This window comes from Festucalex cinctus, chromosome 14, assembly GCF_051991245.1.
Source record: "Festucalex cinctus isolate MCC-2025b chromosome 14, RoL_Fcin_1.0, whole genome shotgun sequence".
Lineage (NCBI taxonomy): Eukaryota > Metazoa > Chordata > Actinopteri > Syngnathiformes > Syngnathidae > Festucalex > Festucalex cinctus.
The window spans coordinates 10,369,357-10,383,491 of NC_135424.1; the positions used below are offsets into that span (position 1 = coordinate 10,369,357).

Genomic DNA, 14,135 nt, shown 5'->3' on the forward strand with positions numbered 1-14,135 from the left:
TACCGGTATTTGTTATTTTTTTATTTATTTTTTTTACAATTCTATATATATAGAATATAGAATAAGAATTGTAAAAAATAAATAAATAAAAATACTTTTCAAATCAATCGTCCCCATTGAATGTAATTGAAATGCCATCAATCTGTTCCAGCCCCTAAAAAGAGCAATGTTTTAATTACATGTTTTCAATAAAGAAACATAGCTACAAGGACGATACTACAATGTAAAATATAAACATTTGAGGATAATCAATACCACTTTTTTCCCCAAAGCGATAACTGTACAAGTACTCTTGACTAGTCTCCAATACTGATACCAAGTACCAATAACACTACTACTTTTGATAGATAAAATATCTCCAAAAAAACAACGACAGATAATTTTTTTACTTTAATAAAAATGCATGAAATTAATGGTCATTTTCTATTGTTTTATCATTCTAATTTCTAGTCCCTGATTGTAAATTGGCAGCTGTTACAATTACTGATACATTGTTTAATAAAAAAATAAAAATAAAAAAAAGGCCTGTTATCGGCCTGATACTGATACTGGTATCGGTACTCGCCCATCCCTAGTTCTTGTCCTAAACGAAAAATTGCTGTACATTTATTTTCAGATGTCCAAAGTTCAAATATGTTGGACGTTTATACTTTTACTGACAACTAAACTAGGGCTGAACAATTAAAAAATAAATATGATCCCAAGCCTTAATATTGTGATATTAATTTTAGATTCTCTCCTCTCTTTTGTTTTTTTGTTTTTTTGTAACACAAAATGATTTTGTTACAAAACACATTTTACCTCAATTTAGTCTTCCCAAGTGAAAGTGATTGAAATGTCATCAATGTGTTCCAGCCCCTTTAAAAAAAACCAAAATATTTAACTTACGTTTTCAGGAAAGAAAAATAGCACTGCAATGTAAAATATGAAAATAAAATATAATTAAAACAAGTGTAAAGAAACATGGATAGAAGGTGAATTGAATACTCAAATATGTGTGAATGGTTGTCTATGATGTGATCAAAAAGAGCTGAGCTGGTCCCCAGCTCACCCGGGACCCTCGTGAAGGAAACCACTGTCGAATATTGATGGATGGATTTTCCCATAAGATGCTTATTTGTAAGAATGAATTAATGGTCTGGCTTCACATTAAATATTAAGTACTGTGTCTTAGTATTGCAGATATTTTTTTTTCTTAGTATTGTTGGATGACTTCACCTGCAGAGTAGAATCAGTCTAGCATGGTCTGCTCTGCACAAGACTTGATGCCACACACAGTCCATAATATCTTATTTGAAAAATAGAAATAATTCAACACAACTGGCATGTTCTTCACGTGACCATCTTGCAATAGTTTTTGGTAATTGAGCCCTTCCCTAAAAGTACACTGCTCCCACGGAAACGGAGACAACCAATAAAATCCTTCCGACCATCCTGCATGAGCTTGTATGTGCAGTTTATTGACTCCCACTGTGCTAAGCTAGTTTTAGTATTATTGACTTTCCACAACCACTTCACATGTAAATAATTATTCAGTTGCTTCATTAAACTTTAGAAAGGATAATGGTAATGGTAATGAAGCACTGCCACATAGACTACTGACTAAAATTTTGGGTTAGCTGTCTTTGGGTTGTAAAGCCTTTTTTACCCCACATAAATCTATACTATTCAGTCCACCCGTCTTGGTGAAATTTGTATTTATTTTTTAAATATAAATTATTATTATAATAAAAAGACAGCTGACCTGGCTTAAAAGTGAGAAAAGTCAACCCATGGGGGGGGGGGGGGGGGGGGGGGGGGGGGCTAGCTGAGAGTATTTGCGTGGCCACACTTTCTCTCTGTGAGATGCATGCTGACACATATCTCGGAGGACTGCTGTCTGCGAGCCCCGCGTTTCATTAATTCAACATCGCTGCAGTCAACAACATTCTGCTCAGACGGGAGGAGAGGGAAATGAGAGGTGGTCAGGATGCTGAATTACTCAAGGTGAATTCCCCAACTCGAGCCTTGATTGCCAAGGCGTGCTACCCGCTAAGCATTTGCATAAACAAATATTCAGTCATTATGTGTAGACCTCGCATGAGGACTGCAGCAGGTTCTGAAAGGATCGGATCCTGATGAGCAATTCAGTTCGGCTAAGCACGCCAACACTTTCATTTGTCACTTTGGCATTTATGTCCATGCTATTATTGCCTTTATGGAAATGTTATTTTGATTAACATTAGTTAGTCCATGCCCTTCATCGTTTAATTATGCAGATGTCAGACACTAAAATGATACAGAGCTTACCGATTTGGGATATCAGTATTAGCAAAAGGGATTGTAACAATTCATTATATAATACTTTTTTTTTTTTTTAAGGCAACCTGTTTTTAAATTGTGTGTTTGTGAGGAATGGGGTGGTGTTTAATATAGCTCCTTTATGTTTTCTATAAGTAAATCGCTGTAAGTGTTATCAGGACATAAAGAGCAATATGAATTTGTGGAATATGAGTCATGAAGCAAAATCCAGCCGTTTTTATCCATCATTTTGCCACTTGCTGTCGACTGAAGATGGCATCATTGTTGCTCAGGCAACAACCAATCACAGCTCGCCTGTTTTCTGAAGCTGAGCTGCGATTGGTTGCTACGTGAGACCTGAGCAACTGTGATGTCATTTTCACTCGACAGACGGATAAAAACTGCTGGATTTTGCTGCTCACCTCCTATTCCACTAACGCAACATTAACCAGAATGCATTATTCATACTATCTCTCTTCAAGGCAGGTTTTGAAAAAGAAAAGACGAGGACTGGTTGACGGGATATCTTTTCCTTTCACATGGTGTCACTTCATAATTACGTTTCGCCAAAAGCTGTCATTAGCCTGAGCTATGGTAGCCCATTAGTGATTGAAAAACAAAAAACAAGAAACACAAACACAAAAACCCAAAGCAATAAATGCTAACATTTAACTTTGATATCAAGTAGGGGGCCTGCAAAATATCCTGTGGGCCACAAATGGCCCCCGGGCCAACCAGTGGTGTAGTATATGGAATAAGTAATAATAAAGCTTTTCAAACTATTAAGGCACAAGCTTTGTTGAAGCCAATGTATTAGGTTTGAGTTGTAGAAATCAACATTATTACACAATAAAATAATATATTTAAAATACTTCAGCCAAATATGAGATATGTGATAATCTGAACTTCATGTTAGTGAGCGATACAAGTTTGGTAAAGTTATCACTTTAATGACAGGGCTATTTGGTTTGAATATTTTCTGTTGAAATACTACAGTATTGGCAATTAAATGTTAGACAACATTTTGAAATATGTAACTGAATGAGTGGCACTGAATATAGATAGATCCGAACAATATTGTGTTTTTTCCCAGTGCAATTTAATTAAATAAGATTGTCTAGTGTAGAGCAGTCACTGCAAAGACACTTGTCACCTTGAACTTTTAATTTGGTGTGTGGGCCGTTTAAGGTACATACAATGAGAGACCAAGAACTCGAGTGCCATTGGAGAAGGTCTGTGAGCATTATGAGATTTCAAGGTTGTTGGTGGGGTATTAAATTGGATTCTAAAATGAAGAGAAGCCAGAGTGGACGCTTGTATATTTTAGTGCCTGTCAACAAGCAGCTGCATTTTCGGAGTGTCTGCAAAAGAACTGTGTGTCTACTGAGTCAAGCTTCACACTCATGTTGCAAAATAACGTACCACGCTACAATGTCTCAATTCATTAGTGTGTAGCCATTTTTCCTGATACAGATGGATGGGTGGATGGGAACTAGATAACAAATGGTGACCTTGTCAACAAGAACAGAGAGAACATTTGATTTGCACTCAAAGCCAGGATTCAGACCAAGAACAGAACTGTGAGGCAGACATGTTAACCATCGTGCTACAGTTGACTCAAACCTAAAAAAAAACAGCAGCACCAACTATTGCAGGATAATCTTGAAGATGAACAGTCAGGAAGACGACCCTCTGGAGTAGCGTCAACTCCCCAAATAACAAACAAGCTATAAACAAGTTGATCTGATTGAGCTGTGGGCCAATTAGCTGCATTAGTCAGCTTTCATTGAGGTCTGACGATCGCAGATTTTTATGTGTTCAAAACAACTCCAGGCAGTCCGATATCCAGAGGCCCGGGTCTTGAATTTTAACAGCTCCTGTCAATAAAAATGACTTCATATGCTCATAAAAGTCCTGGCAAACACAGACTAACTACAGGGTGAGGCAGCCAGAATAGTATTGTCATCCAAGAGGAGAGTAACGATGGTCCTCATTAACGACCTTTCTTAATTTCACTATAAAAAAAATTTTTGTCTATAAATTGGATTTATAAATTGAACTGCCGACCTGATGAAGAAGCCACTGAACCACTTTGGGCATGTAGCATATGCACACTAGCGATGTGCGATACTGCATATGTAGTAGGGGTGTGCCAAAAGATCGATTCATAAAGGAATCGAGATTCTCATTTATGAATCGAATCGAATTGATATTAATATCCAAAAATCAATTTTATTTAAATAAGAAATGAAGAAGAAGGGGAAAAGGCAGTTGTAGCCCACATGCTGTTTTTGGGGCACTTACAATACAAAATTAATAAATGTTTAAACAAAACAAAAAAAAAAGACACTTTAATGTCTCTATTTGTCATTTTGTCTTGCAAAGCAGACTGGATTAGATCATGACAATCTTGTGCATATCTGTAAATTGAAGCAGAAATCATTTGTCAATCAAATAATTTTGAATCGAAAATCGTTTGAATCGAGAATCGATTCTGAATCGAATCGTAGACCCAAAAATCGTAATCGAATCGAATCGTGAGACAGTCAAAGATTCCCATCCCTAATATGTAGTGTGACAATTCCATACCAATTAATACAGAGCCAGTATTGTCGGTACAGATATTTTTTTTCATTTCATTTTCATGACAAAGTGTTTTTATGATATTTCTTTTTTTTTTTTTTTTTAATGAGGCAACAGCAACAAAGTTTCTTGAACTAATGTCACATAGGCTGGCAAAAAAATAAAAAATAAATAAATAAATAAATTGCCTTCCGCCCGAAACCCCAATTTGAAAAGTCAAATAATCAGTACACCCCTCACACATACATTTTTAATCAACTTTTAACCACATTGATTAAATCTTATTGCAGACAGGCAGTCCATTCTAAAGCTCTATTAAAGGCCACCTCTGCATTGTCACCATTCTTCTGAAGCTTTCCAAACTGTTCCATCTCCATAATGCAATTACAGCAGAGGAATTGCACACCCCTGTGGTAAATGAATTTCTTATCAGCCATATCATAGTCATTAGATACATGAATGCGTGCTATCATCATTACCTGGTGGGATTATAATAGCCTCATAATAGGCTTTTAATGCATGCTGGCTAACTTGGTCACGCTGTCCTCATTCCACCTTGTCTCCCTCTCTCCGTTCTTTCCCACACAGGTTTCGCTGTGAACCTCCAAGTGATCCTGGCGAATCCAAGGGCACAGTTCAAGAGGCGGGGCTCCCAACCAGGAATGCAGGAGTCTGACTTCCTCAAGCAGATCACCAAGGTGACGGAGTTGGAGCCCAAGGCCAACAACTGCACTCGGGTTAGTGAGAAGGCACCGAGCCGAATCATTCAATGGTGAAGTTTGGGTATTTTCGCAATCTGTAATCCGCCTGCCTGCACCTCCAGTCAAATTTAGCAAAATCACATTAAACTACCTGCGGCAATAGTTAGACGTGGTCCCAACATTTGTAAAGTTTAGTCTACTTTAGCCACCAAATTGTGAGGTGTGCCAGGGTCGTGTCAAATAAAATGCGCTTGGCATGCATAGAGATGAACCAAATTCCCAAAGAAGTGCATTTCGGCTTACAGCAGCACAAAAATAAGGATACGCCAGGTTTTTTGCTTGAGCGCAGCTACAAAATGAGGTTGTGCAGACGTTTGAATTTCCTATGGGGGAAATGTCATGAAAGCCTTCGCTATTCAGGTTGAAGTGCTTTTGTGCATATACTGGATTATACAACTTCAGGGATATTTTTCATTTATTTATTGAGGTTTGAAGGCAGTCTCCAAGTGCGTGATATCATCCAATCATCAATGGAGGTCTGCTTGTAGTCCCTTATAAATGCGTCTTGCACTCTTTGATCTTCTCCAGTGAGTCTTTTTCTACTTCTGCAATGCCAAACGCTGATTTTAAAAGAGTCAACCTTAAACATTTCTTGACAATAATGTTACATGTGACCTCACTAGTCTAAACATGACAGTCGGATAAATATTACATTTGTGGAATATGAGCTATGAAGCAAAATCCAGCCGTTTTTATCCATCTCAGGGGGCGGCCATTTTGCCACATGCTGTCGACTGAAGATGACATCAATGTTGCTCAGGCAACGACCAATCACAGCTCACCTTTTTTTTGTTTGTTTGTTTGTTATTATTATTATTAAGCTGAGCTGTGATTGGTCGTTTCCTGAGAGCTGAGCAACTGTGATGTCATTTTCACTCGACAACAAGTGGCAAAATGGCCACCTTCCGATATTGATTAAAAACAGCTGGATTTTGCTGCTTAACTTGGGAGTGGGGAGGAGAGAGAGAGAGAGAGAGAGAGAGAGAGAGAGAGAGAGAGAGAGAGAGAGAGAGAGAGAAATAATTGCAATGGCTATTCTCACTAGTGTATCGACAGCATGAGTCATGTTTAAAGCCGGTGGCCTGCTCTAAACTTGGACGTCCATAGCTTGAATAGACTAGAAACGTTTTTTATGTGACGCAGTCAATTGTAGTTCTGTGCTTGCTTAGACAGCTTAGATCGATGTCGCTCATCTTAAATCACCGCAGCCCCTTTTGGCACTTGGTTTTATGAAGCCACTCATCGTCTTGACAACCATCGCTGAGGTGCCTTCAAAGACCTGCTGAGAAATGGATTCTATTACCCGCTTTCAAGGGAATCATCAAACTAAAAGTATTGCAGTCCAGTCCAGTGTTTCCAGGCTAAACGGGTTGTATTTTTATTTTATTTTTTGCCCCCGACGCTTTACTTGGCCATATTCTGATATGTTGTTGTGAAAGGTTGTAGCCAACAAAAAGTACACTACAATGTGATGATGCCATCTTCGGCCTCTCAGTCGTAGATTCTGTTTGCATAATTGACATTTTCTCGTTGCATTTTGTGCCAATTGAGTTTGTGATCTGGTTTTGCAATTTTAATGTAGGCTTAATATATGCATGAACCATAGAATAGCTGGGGAGTAAAGGTCATCATTCAAAGAGGCCTGCAACTTTATGTTGCTTCCACGTCTGGTGATGTCATGACGTGGGGCACAATAAATATTGAATCATATCGAACCATTTAAACTAGCAGACCAGATCCTTCTTGTGTCCAGTGTAAAAAATAAAAAATAAATAAAAAATGCAACATTGGTTTTATTTGATGTGTGCGCGCGCGCACTGCAGTATGTCCCTGGAGGATTATTGGTTAATGTCTCCTGCAGGGAACAGGATAAATATTCAGACCTGCTGGCTCATCATTTACAGTCGGGTGCTGCCGCAGCTGCTGCTGACAGCTCGGTGTTGAAACTATCGCTACGATTATCAGCCCCATTACCTTTAATGGGCCTGATATGAATGTTGGCCTTTAACAGGCTGTGACATCATCAGTCATTGCGATGGCAGCGCTCAAGTTATGTGAGAAAATATGTCGCAAAGTGACATCGTTACTCAGTAAAGGTTGATTACAGTCGCGATGTGACACCTGTCAGATCCTTAATTTGCTTTAGGTTGTGTTGTAGCACTATAATGGCTGCCTATCAGCTGACTAAGAGTAACCACTCAGAAGCTAGCATACTTTAGGTAAATGCAAGTGCAAGTGAGTTTATTTTCTCGCAAATGTGCCACTTTATAAAGTCGCTAATTTGCCACTATATAGAGTAGCAAGTTTATTTCTCGTCAATTTCCGAGTTTTTTCTCGCCGTTATAAAGTCGCAAATTTCTCGGGATATTAGCCCCGCCTCTAAACAAAGTATATATATTTATATGTGACCCTAATACGCCGTCGTAGCGTTCACAGTCAGACGTACCGAATATTTGATATTTCAATAAAGAAGGTTTTGGTGGAGTTCTGATTATAAAGAAAAGGCCCAGCAAGATGGAAGGAGAAAGTAAGTATGTGTTCATTTTAATCATTTCGAACTGTGCATTCTCAATTTAAGCAGGAGAAGATTGAACAGTTTTTGTTGAATCAGTTTTTAACAACAGCTTCCAAAATGCAGTTGAGTAGTAGCGCACACATAAAGCTTTGCGGGGAATCGATAGTAATGTAATCCCCCTCCGGTTGTTGCAGTTGGAAAGATCTCCTTTATTAGGGAGAGCAACAATCGTGGCTTGCTTCCATCCTCCGAGGCGAGGTTCATTGCACCAAACTTGGCTGCGGATCCTTCGGAGCTGTTGTGAAAGCTCGTTTTTTAGCTGCAGTGGCAATCTCGAGTCCTGGAGCTTTACATGGTCTTTCTTGAGATGAAAGAATGTTGGATCCTCCATCATGGCAGCTGTACTGATGAAGAAGTCTTAATTTCAAATTCATCAGCACTTTTCCTCAATATTTGAGATATAATAAGTGAACGTCTGAACATTGGTAGAAAATGAGAAGTGATTGCCTTACTGATCATGTAGCGGTTCATTTTTCTGGCTTTGTGGGTTCAGTGACCACTTGGTGCCTGTGAGTTAGAGCTGTTAAAATTAATCAATGAATCGACAAGTAATTGATTATGAATTGATTTTAACTCTTTTACTGCCACACGTTATGAAAAAATAAATAAATAAAAAACTCCACAGTGCCATTTCGCCAATTACGAGCATTCATCAGATTCCATCAGATTCCGTCACATTTCATTGTAATTCCATGCACCAGGAGCCCATTGAAAAGAGACACAATGATGCCATCTGCTGGCCATAGTTAGGTGGTGTTTTTGATTCCACAACCCATTGACCAGACAGCGCTGGACTTAGATGTTGTTCCGTCCATTTAAGAAAAAAAAACAAAAAACGTAGATGACGTCATTTCACGTTTATGGCAGCATACATTGTGATTTTACCAATCGTTATTAAACGTTTTTGGCAGTCAAAGAGTTAATAATCTAGTAGCCTTTTTTATACACCCTCTGATTTCAGCATATCAACAGTATTTGTTGACTGATTTCTCGTAGTCCTTCATGAAAGAAGACTGATAATCTGATGTGTTTAATCAAAATAAGACATTTGCAAATATCTGCTTTTACTTGGGAAAACAATGACCGAACCGGTAACATAGTACTGTTATGTTCTGGGGTTGGATCCCAAAAACGCAGACACAAATAACAGGTTAACACTTTATTCGCATAACATCAAGATGCGTGGAACTAACTTGACTAGACCAGAAACAACGAGAAGGCATCGAGGAAGAGAGGAGCAGATGGACAGAGGAATAAATCGGCAAAAACACACTTCTTTGTCAGACTTATATAAACAGTGAATGGATCTGATTGGCTGTGGTCAGACATGTGGCTAACAGGACTGAAATGGAATTATCTGATTGGCTGTCGACCAGATAAAGAGATTAAAGATTCCTGACGTCACATAGCTTCTGATTTCACATAGCTTCTGACCAGTTGAAACTAGTTGCTGGTTACATGCTGATCGCATCAGATCAAATCAGACACTTGACCCAAACAAAACAGTCATGACAAGTACAACGTCAAATCCCCCTTAATAAACAGCAATCAGGGAGAAAAATGCTTTCGTAATCCACTTTAATGCAAAATCCAATTGAATCAGATTAGTCGATTAATAGATTGAATAATCGACAGATGAATTGATTCTAAAAATATTCAATAATGACAGCACTACTGTGAATGGTCGTCTGTCTCGAAATGTGACCAATTTGCTGGGATAGTGCCGAGATCCCCGCGACCCGAAACTGGATAAGCGGTGCAGAAAATGGATGACAAAAGGAGATGTGCCTCAAAGAGGATTGCAAAGTGACACTTTGGTTTATTTCATTTGCATTGATTCATTAATGTGCTTGTGGCAGCCAGCTGAGCTGGTTTGCTTTCTTCAGTGCTTCTACATATAGATAGTGTACTTTGTGATCCATTTGTTTATTCGATTTATTGCAAAAGTGCTATTAAACTTAATTGAAGAAAAAAAAATGGTCCAAGAAATTAGCAACAGTTTTATTTTTACATATTTCTACATGTTAAAATGTCCACATTTAAGATGAGCCTTGGAGATAAAGTTTGTAAATGAACTGGAGATGTATTCTTCCCAAAATGTGTTATTTTATGGTAAATATAAATGAGAAGCGGTAACAGACAGTTGCATACGTTTTATTAACAATAGCACTCAACTTATATGGCCGTAGTCTCCTTTAGTGGCTCGTAAAAAGCTGAACATAAGTGGAGCACCGTCAATTAAGTGGAAAACGGACAAACTCATTATAAAGTCGTTCTATTGTTCATAAAAGTTGGACATAAAAAAGCCACAGTCTGCTTATAAATGTGCGTATTTGCACCTTGAACCAAAATGAAATCTCGCTTTGCACTCATTCTTCAATACGGTATCAGAATTTGTATGTATTTATATTTCAGCACATTTTTGGACTACAGTTCACCTATTTTTTTATTTTTTTTTTATTTTTATTTTTTTGTAGATAGCACATTTTAAAAATTAAAACATGAGGGTAGTTTAACTTTGGTAAATTTCATCTTTATTCCCAAACGTTTGATGGGGAGCCAGATTTTCTCTCTCCCGCTCTGTATGCTATTAAGGGGAATAAAACGTCCAGGTAAAGCTTTTTGTCTCCAAGTCGCCTCAGGGAAGAAGAGAGCAAGAGAGAGTTAAAAAAAAAAAAGAAAAAAAAGAAAGTACACAAAGCCATAAAAGAAAAAGTCAGACATGCCAAATGTGATCTAAAAGGAACAAGATATTCCAAAGCAACGCGGAGGCCGCTCCTAGTGCACCATTAGTGCAGGTGGGCACACACACATATACATACTGCACACACACACTCAGTCCCCACAGCTCTGGCATAGTTCTTGGTGGATGTCGCATTAGTCTCGCTAAGTATGCAAAGTGGAGCAATTAGCGGCACAGTGGGCAGGAAGTGACATATTCCAAGTGAAGAAGCCTCCACGCACGCACTTGTGGTATTTTCAGCTTGCTATAAATCAAACGCCTGCAAATCTCACAGTGCAAAATGTTGCTTTGGCACACACATCTGAATGATAAGCTAATTAGCTTCAGGGAGAGAATAATCATTAAAAAAAAAAAAAAAAAAAAAAAAAAAAAAAAAAAGGAAACTAATGAAATGACTCGAAACTAAGCATCAATGTTTGCATGTGTTGCAGTTTTCTCACCAATATGTTGTACCACTAACTGCAAAGTGTGTTAAAGATCTTTTTTTTTTTTTGGGCTAGAAGATGTTTGGTGAGGTGTCAGACTGTCGAATCCCTCCTGGCACATACACCAGCAAGAAGCAAAATGCAACGGAATATGAGCCCAGTCGTTGCCTAAAAACATCGGAAAAGAATAGTAATAAATTAATCATGGAAAAAAAATAAGTCCAAATTTCAGAGCAACATCCTAATTCCCTCTTTCCTTACATGCTTTACTCTCGTCAGACCACAGCAGCAAGCCTTTTATTTTTTTTATTTTTTTTTATTATTTTTTTTATTTTATTATTATTATTATTTTTACGATTGCTTAAAAGCACGAAATAGAAAACACGGCTCAGATTGGGAAAACACTACACACAACTAGCACAACCAAGGATCCATATCTAAATTTTGCCTGCCAGAATGCAGGTAGAAGCAACATATATGGCTTTATCTGAATGTGCGTGTTCACATTTTACTGCTCAAAAACTTGAGCACACGCACGCCCACACACAAAATATGAGTTTTGACAGTAATAACCATCCAGTCAGTTCAAAAAGGACAGTGAAACTGTCTGGCCACCTGTAACATTTCCTTGCTAGGAAAAAAAAATGGAATTTAACAACAGAACCAGTCACTGATAGTCACTATCATTAAATGCAGCTGAAATGAACCCTGCTAATGATATTGGTATATGTTTATTATTATTATTATTATTATTATTATTATTATTATTATTATTATTATTATTATTATTATTATTATTATTATTATTATTATTTTAATATACATTTCCATCAAGTACTGTGTGGCTTTTTCACTTGTCCAACTTTTTTTTTTCTTTTTTTTTTGTAAGGACATAAAGTAAATAAAACCTTAAGAAATTTAGAAATTTCATGGTCTGCTTGGGTTAGCACGTCCGCCTCCCAGTTCTGAGGACTCCGGTTCGAGTCCAGGCTCCGGCCTTCCTGGGTGGAGTTTGCATGTTCTCCCCGTGCCTGCATGGGTCTTCTCCGGGTACTCCGGTCTCCTCCCACATTCCAAAGACATGCATGGCCGGTTAATTGGGCGCTCCGAATTGTCTCTAGGTGTGCTTGTGAGTGAGGATGGTTGTTCGTCTCTGTGTGCCCTGCGATTGGCTGGCAACCAGTCCAGGGTGTCCCCCGCCTACTGCCCAGAGCCAGCTGAGATAGGCGCCAGCACCCCCCGCGACCCTTGTGAGGAATAAGCGGTCAAGAAAATGGATGGATGGATGGATGGTCTGCTTGGATTTTCTTTAGGGGTGCTTCTGTAACACTCAAAATGTGCTATACAGGTGTCAGGAATCATGGATTCAACTCCATTTGAGTGACCTCAGTGTGAAAATTTGTGTCCCGTGCCTGAGTAGTGACCAAACAAGACATTGTTTGTGTTTTGCACAAAATTAGTGGGGATAGGCATGAATGAAAATGGACGGATGGATATACAAATTGGGCCGCATGGGAAGTAAAACGTTATTTAAATCCATCTTTCATGGTTGAATATTGTGACACTATCCAGGCTCTAATGTCTGTACAGATGTTTAGAAATAAACTGTTTTCAATACACGTTCATCTCTGGCTTATGATAACTCGGATCACTTTGGAAAGGATATGCACACACATTTTCAAGGAAAACAATCAACTTGAAATGCTGCTTAATGTTTTCATGTCATTATTGGGTGTTGTGTTGGGAATTTTAAGTTTTGTTTTGTTTTTTTTCCCCCCATTTTGAAATAAGGCTACAAAAAGAAAAAGTGAATGTGTTTTAGAGGGATCACCTGCAACTGCTTTCTCCCCCCTGCAGGTGCTGGTGTGGCATACACGCACTGAGAAACCGCACCTCGGGAATGAGTCGAAACATCCCAAAGACACGGTGCTCATCGAGGTGTGAGCAACGAAGCGGTGTCTCTTCAAACAAATTCAGGATTGTCAACATATCTCAGCTGGAACTTGCTGCTCGCAAACAGCTCGCTGCTCTCCTTCAATGACGAACAACGTAACACGGAGGAAGCGCGTCAGTCGGGACCTGTCGACATCAACAGTGAGACATGGACAATGTCCTTCCATCTATTTTCAACACTTGATGGAATCTTTTGGGTTGACTGGAGGCAAGCCCAGCTGACTTCGGTCCCGGACTGATCATCTATCAATTAAAGAGCAGCAATGGGAAGTCACCACCATTGACCCCAATGACAATGAAAACTGTACATTTGTTCCATCCTTGTTTGTAAAACAAACGGGAAAAACAGCATTGTGTTGAAGTTCAAATGTGATTTTTTTTTTTTTTTTTTTTTTAAGCATTACTGTCGGTGTGCAATACTGTGATGTAACACTAAAAAAGAAATCAAGACTTGTGCTCTGTTAAAAAGTTGTTGCCAACACTGTCTGACATGTACTACTGTAATGTTTCTCAGTAAATGAAAATGAGAATTTGGAACATGCATGAACTCAGTTTCAAATCTATTTGAAAATCGTGTGTTTTGTTCATCTTCATCTGCAGACAAAACAAGTTGAGGACGATTTGGGTCAACCAGAGTGGACATTGCCATACAGCAATTGTTCATTAACTGTGTCTTGAATCAATTTAATTGGATTTAGACTCAACTAGTTTGCATTCTAAAAATGACGAGGAATTTGAGCAACAGCCACAGAAACACTTCCGGGCAACATTATTTTGCTGAATACAACACTGGAATGTAAGTAGGAGTCAGGAAA

At 38.5% G+C, this 14,135-nt stretch overlaps 1 protein-coding gene across 1 annotated transcript in view; it reads left to right on the forward strand.

Annotated features, from left to right (window-relative positions):
* b3gat2 (beta-1,3-glucuronyltransferase 2 (glucuronosyltransferase S)) overlaps positions 1-13,861 on the forward strand; it is a 36,543-nt gene extending 22,682 nt beyond the window's left edge. Inside the window, exons 3-4 of the mRNA XM_077496014.1 lie at positions 5,452-5,600; positions 13,225-13,861. Coding sequence (XP_077352140.1) covers positions 5,452-5,600; positions 13,225-13,311 — 236 coding nt within the window. The 3' untranslated portion in view covers positions 13,312-13,861. The remainder of the gene's footprint in view (positions 1-5,451; positions 5,601-13,224) is intronic.
* Positions 13,862-14,135: the final 274 nt, after the last annotated feature.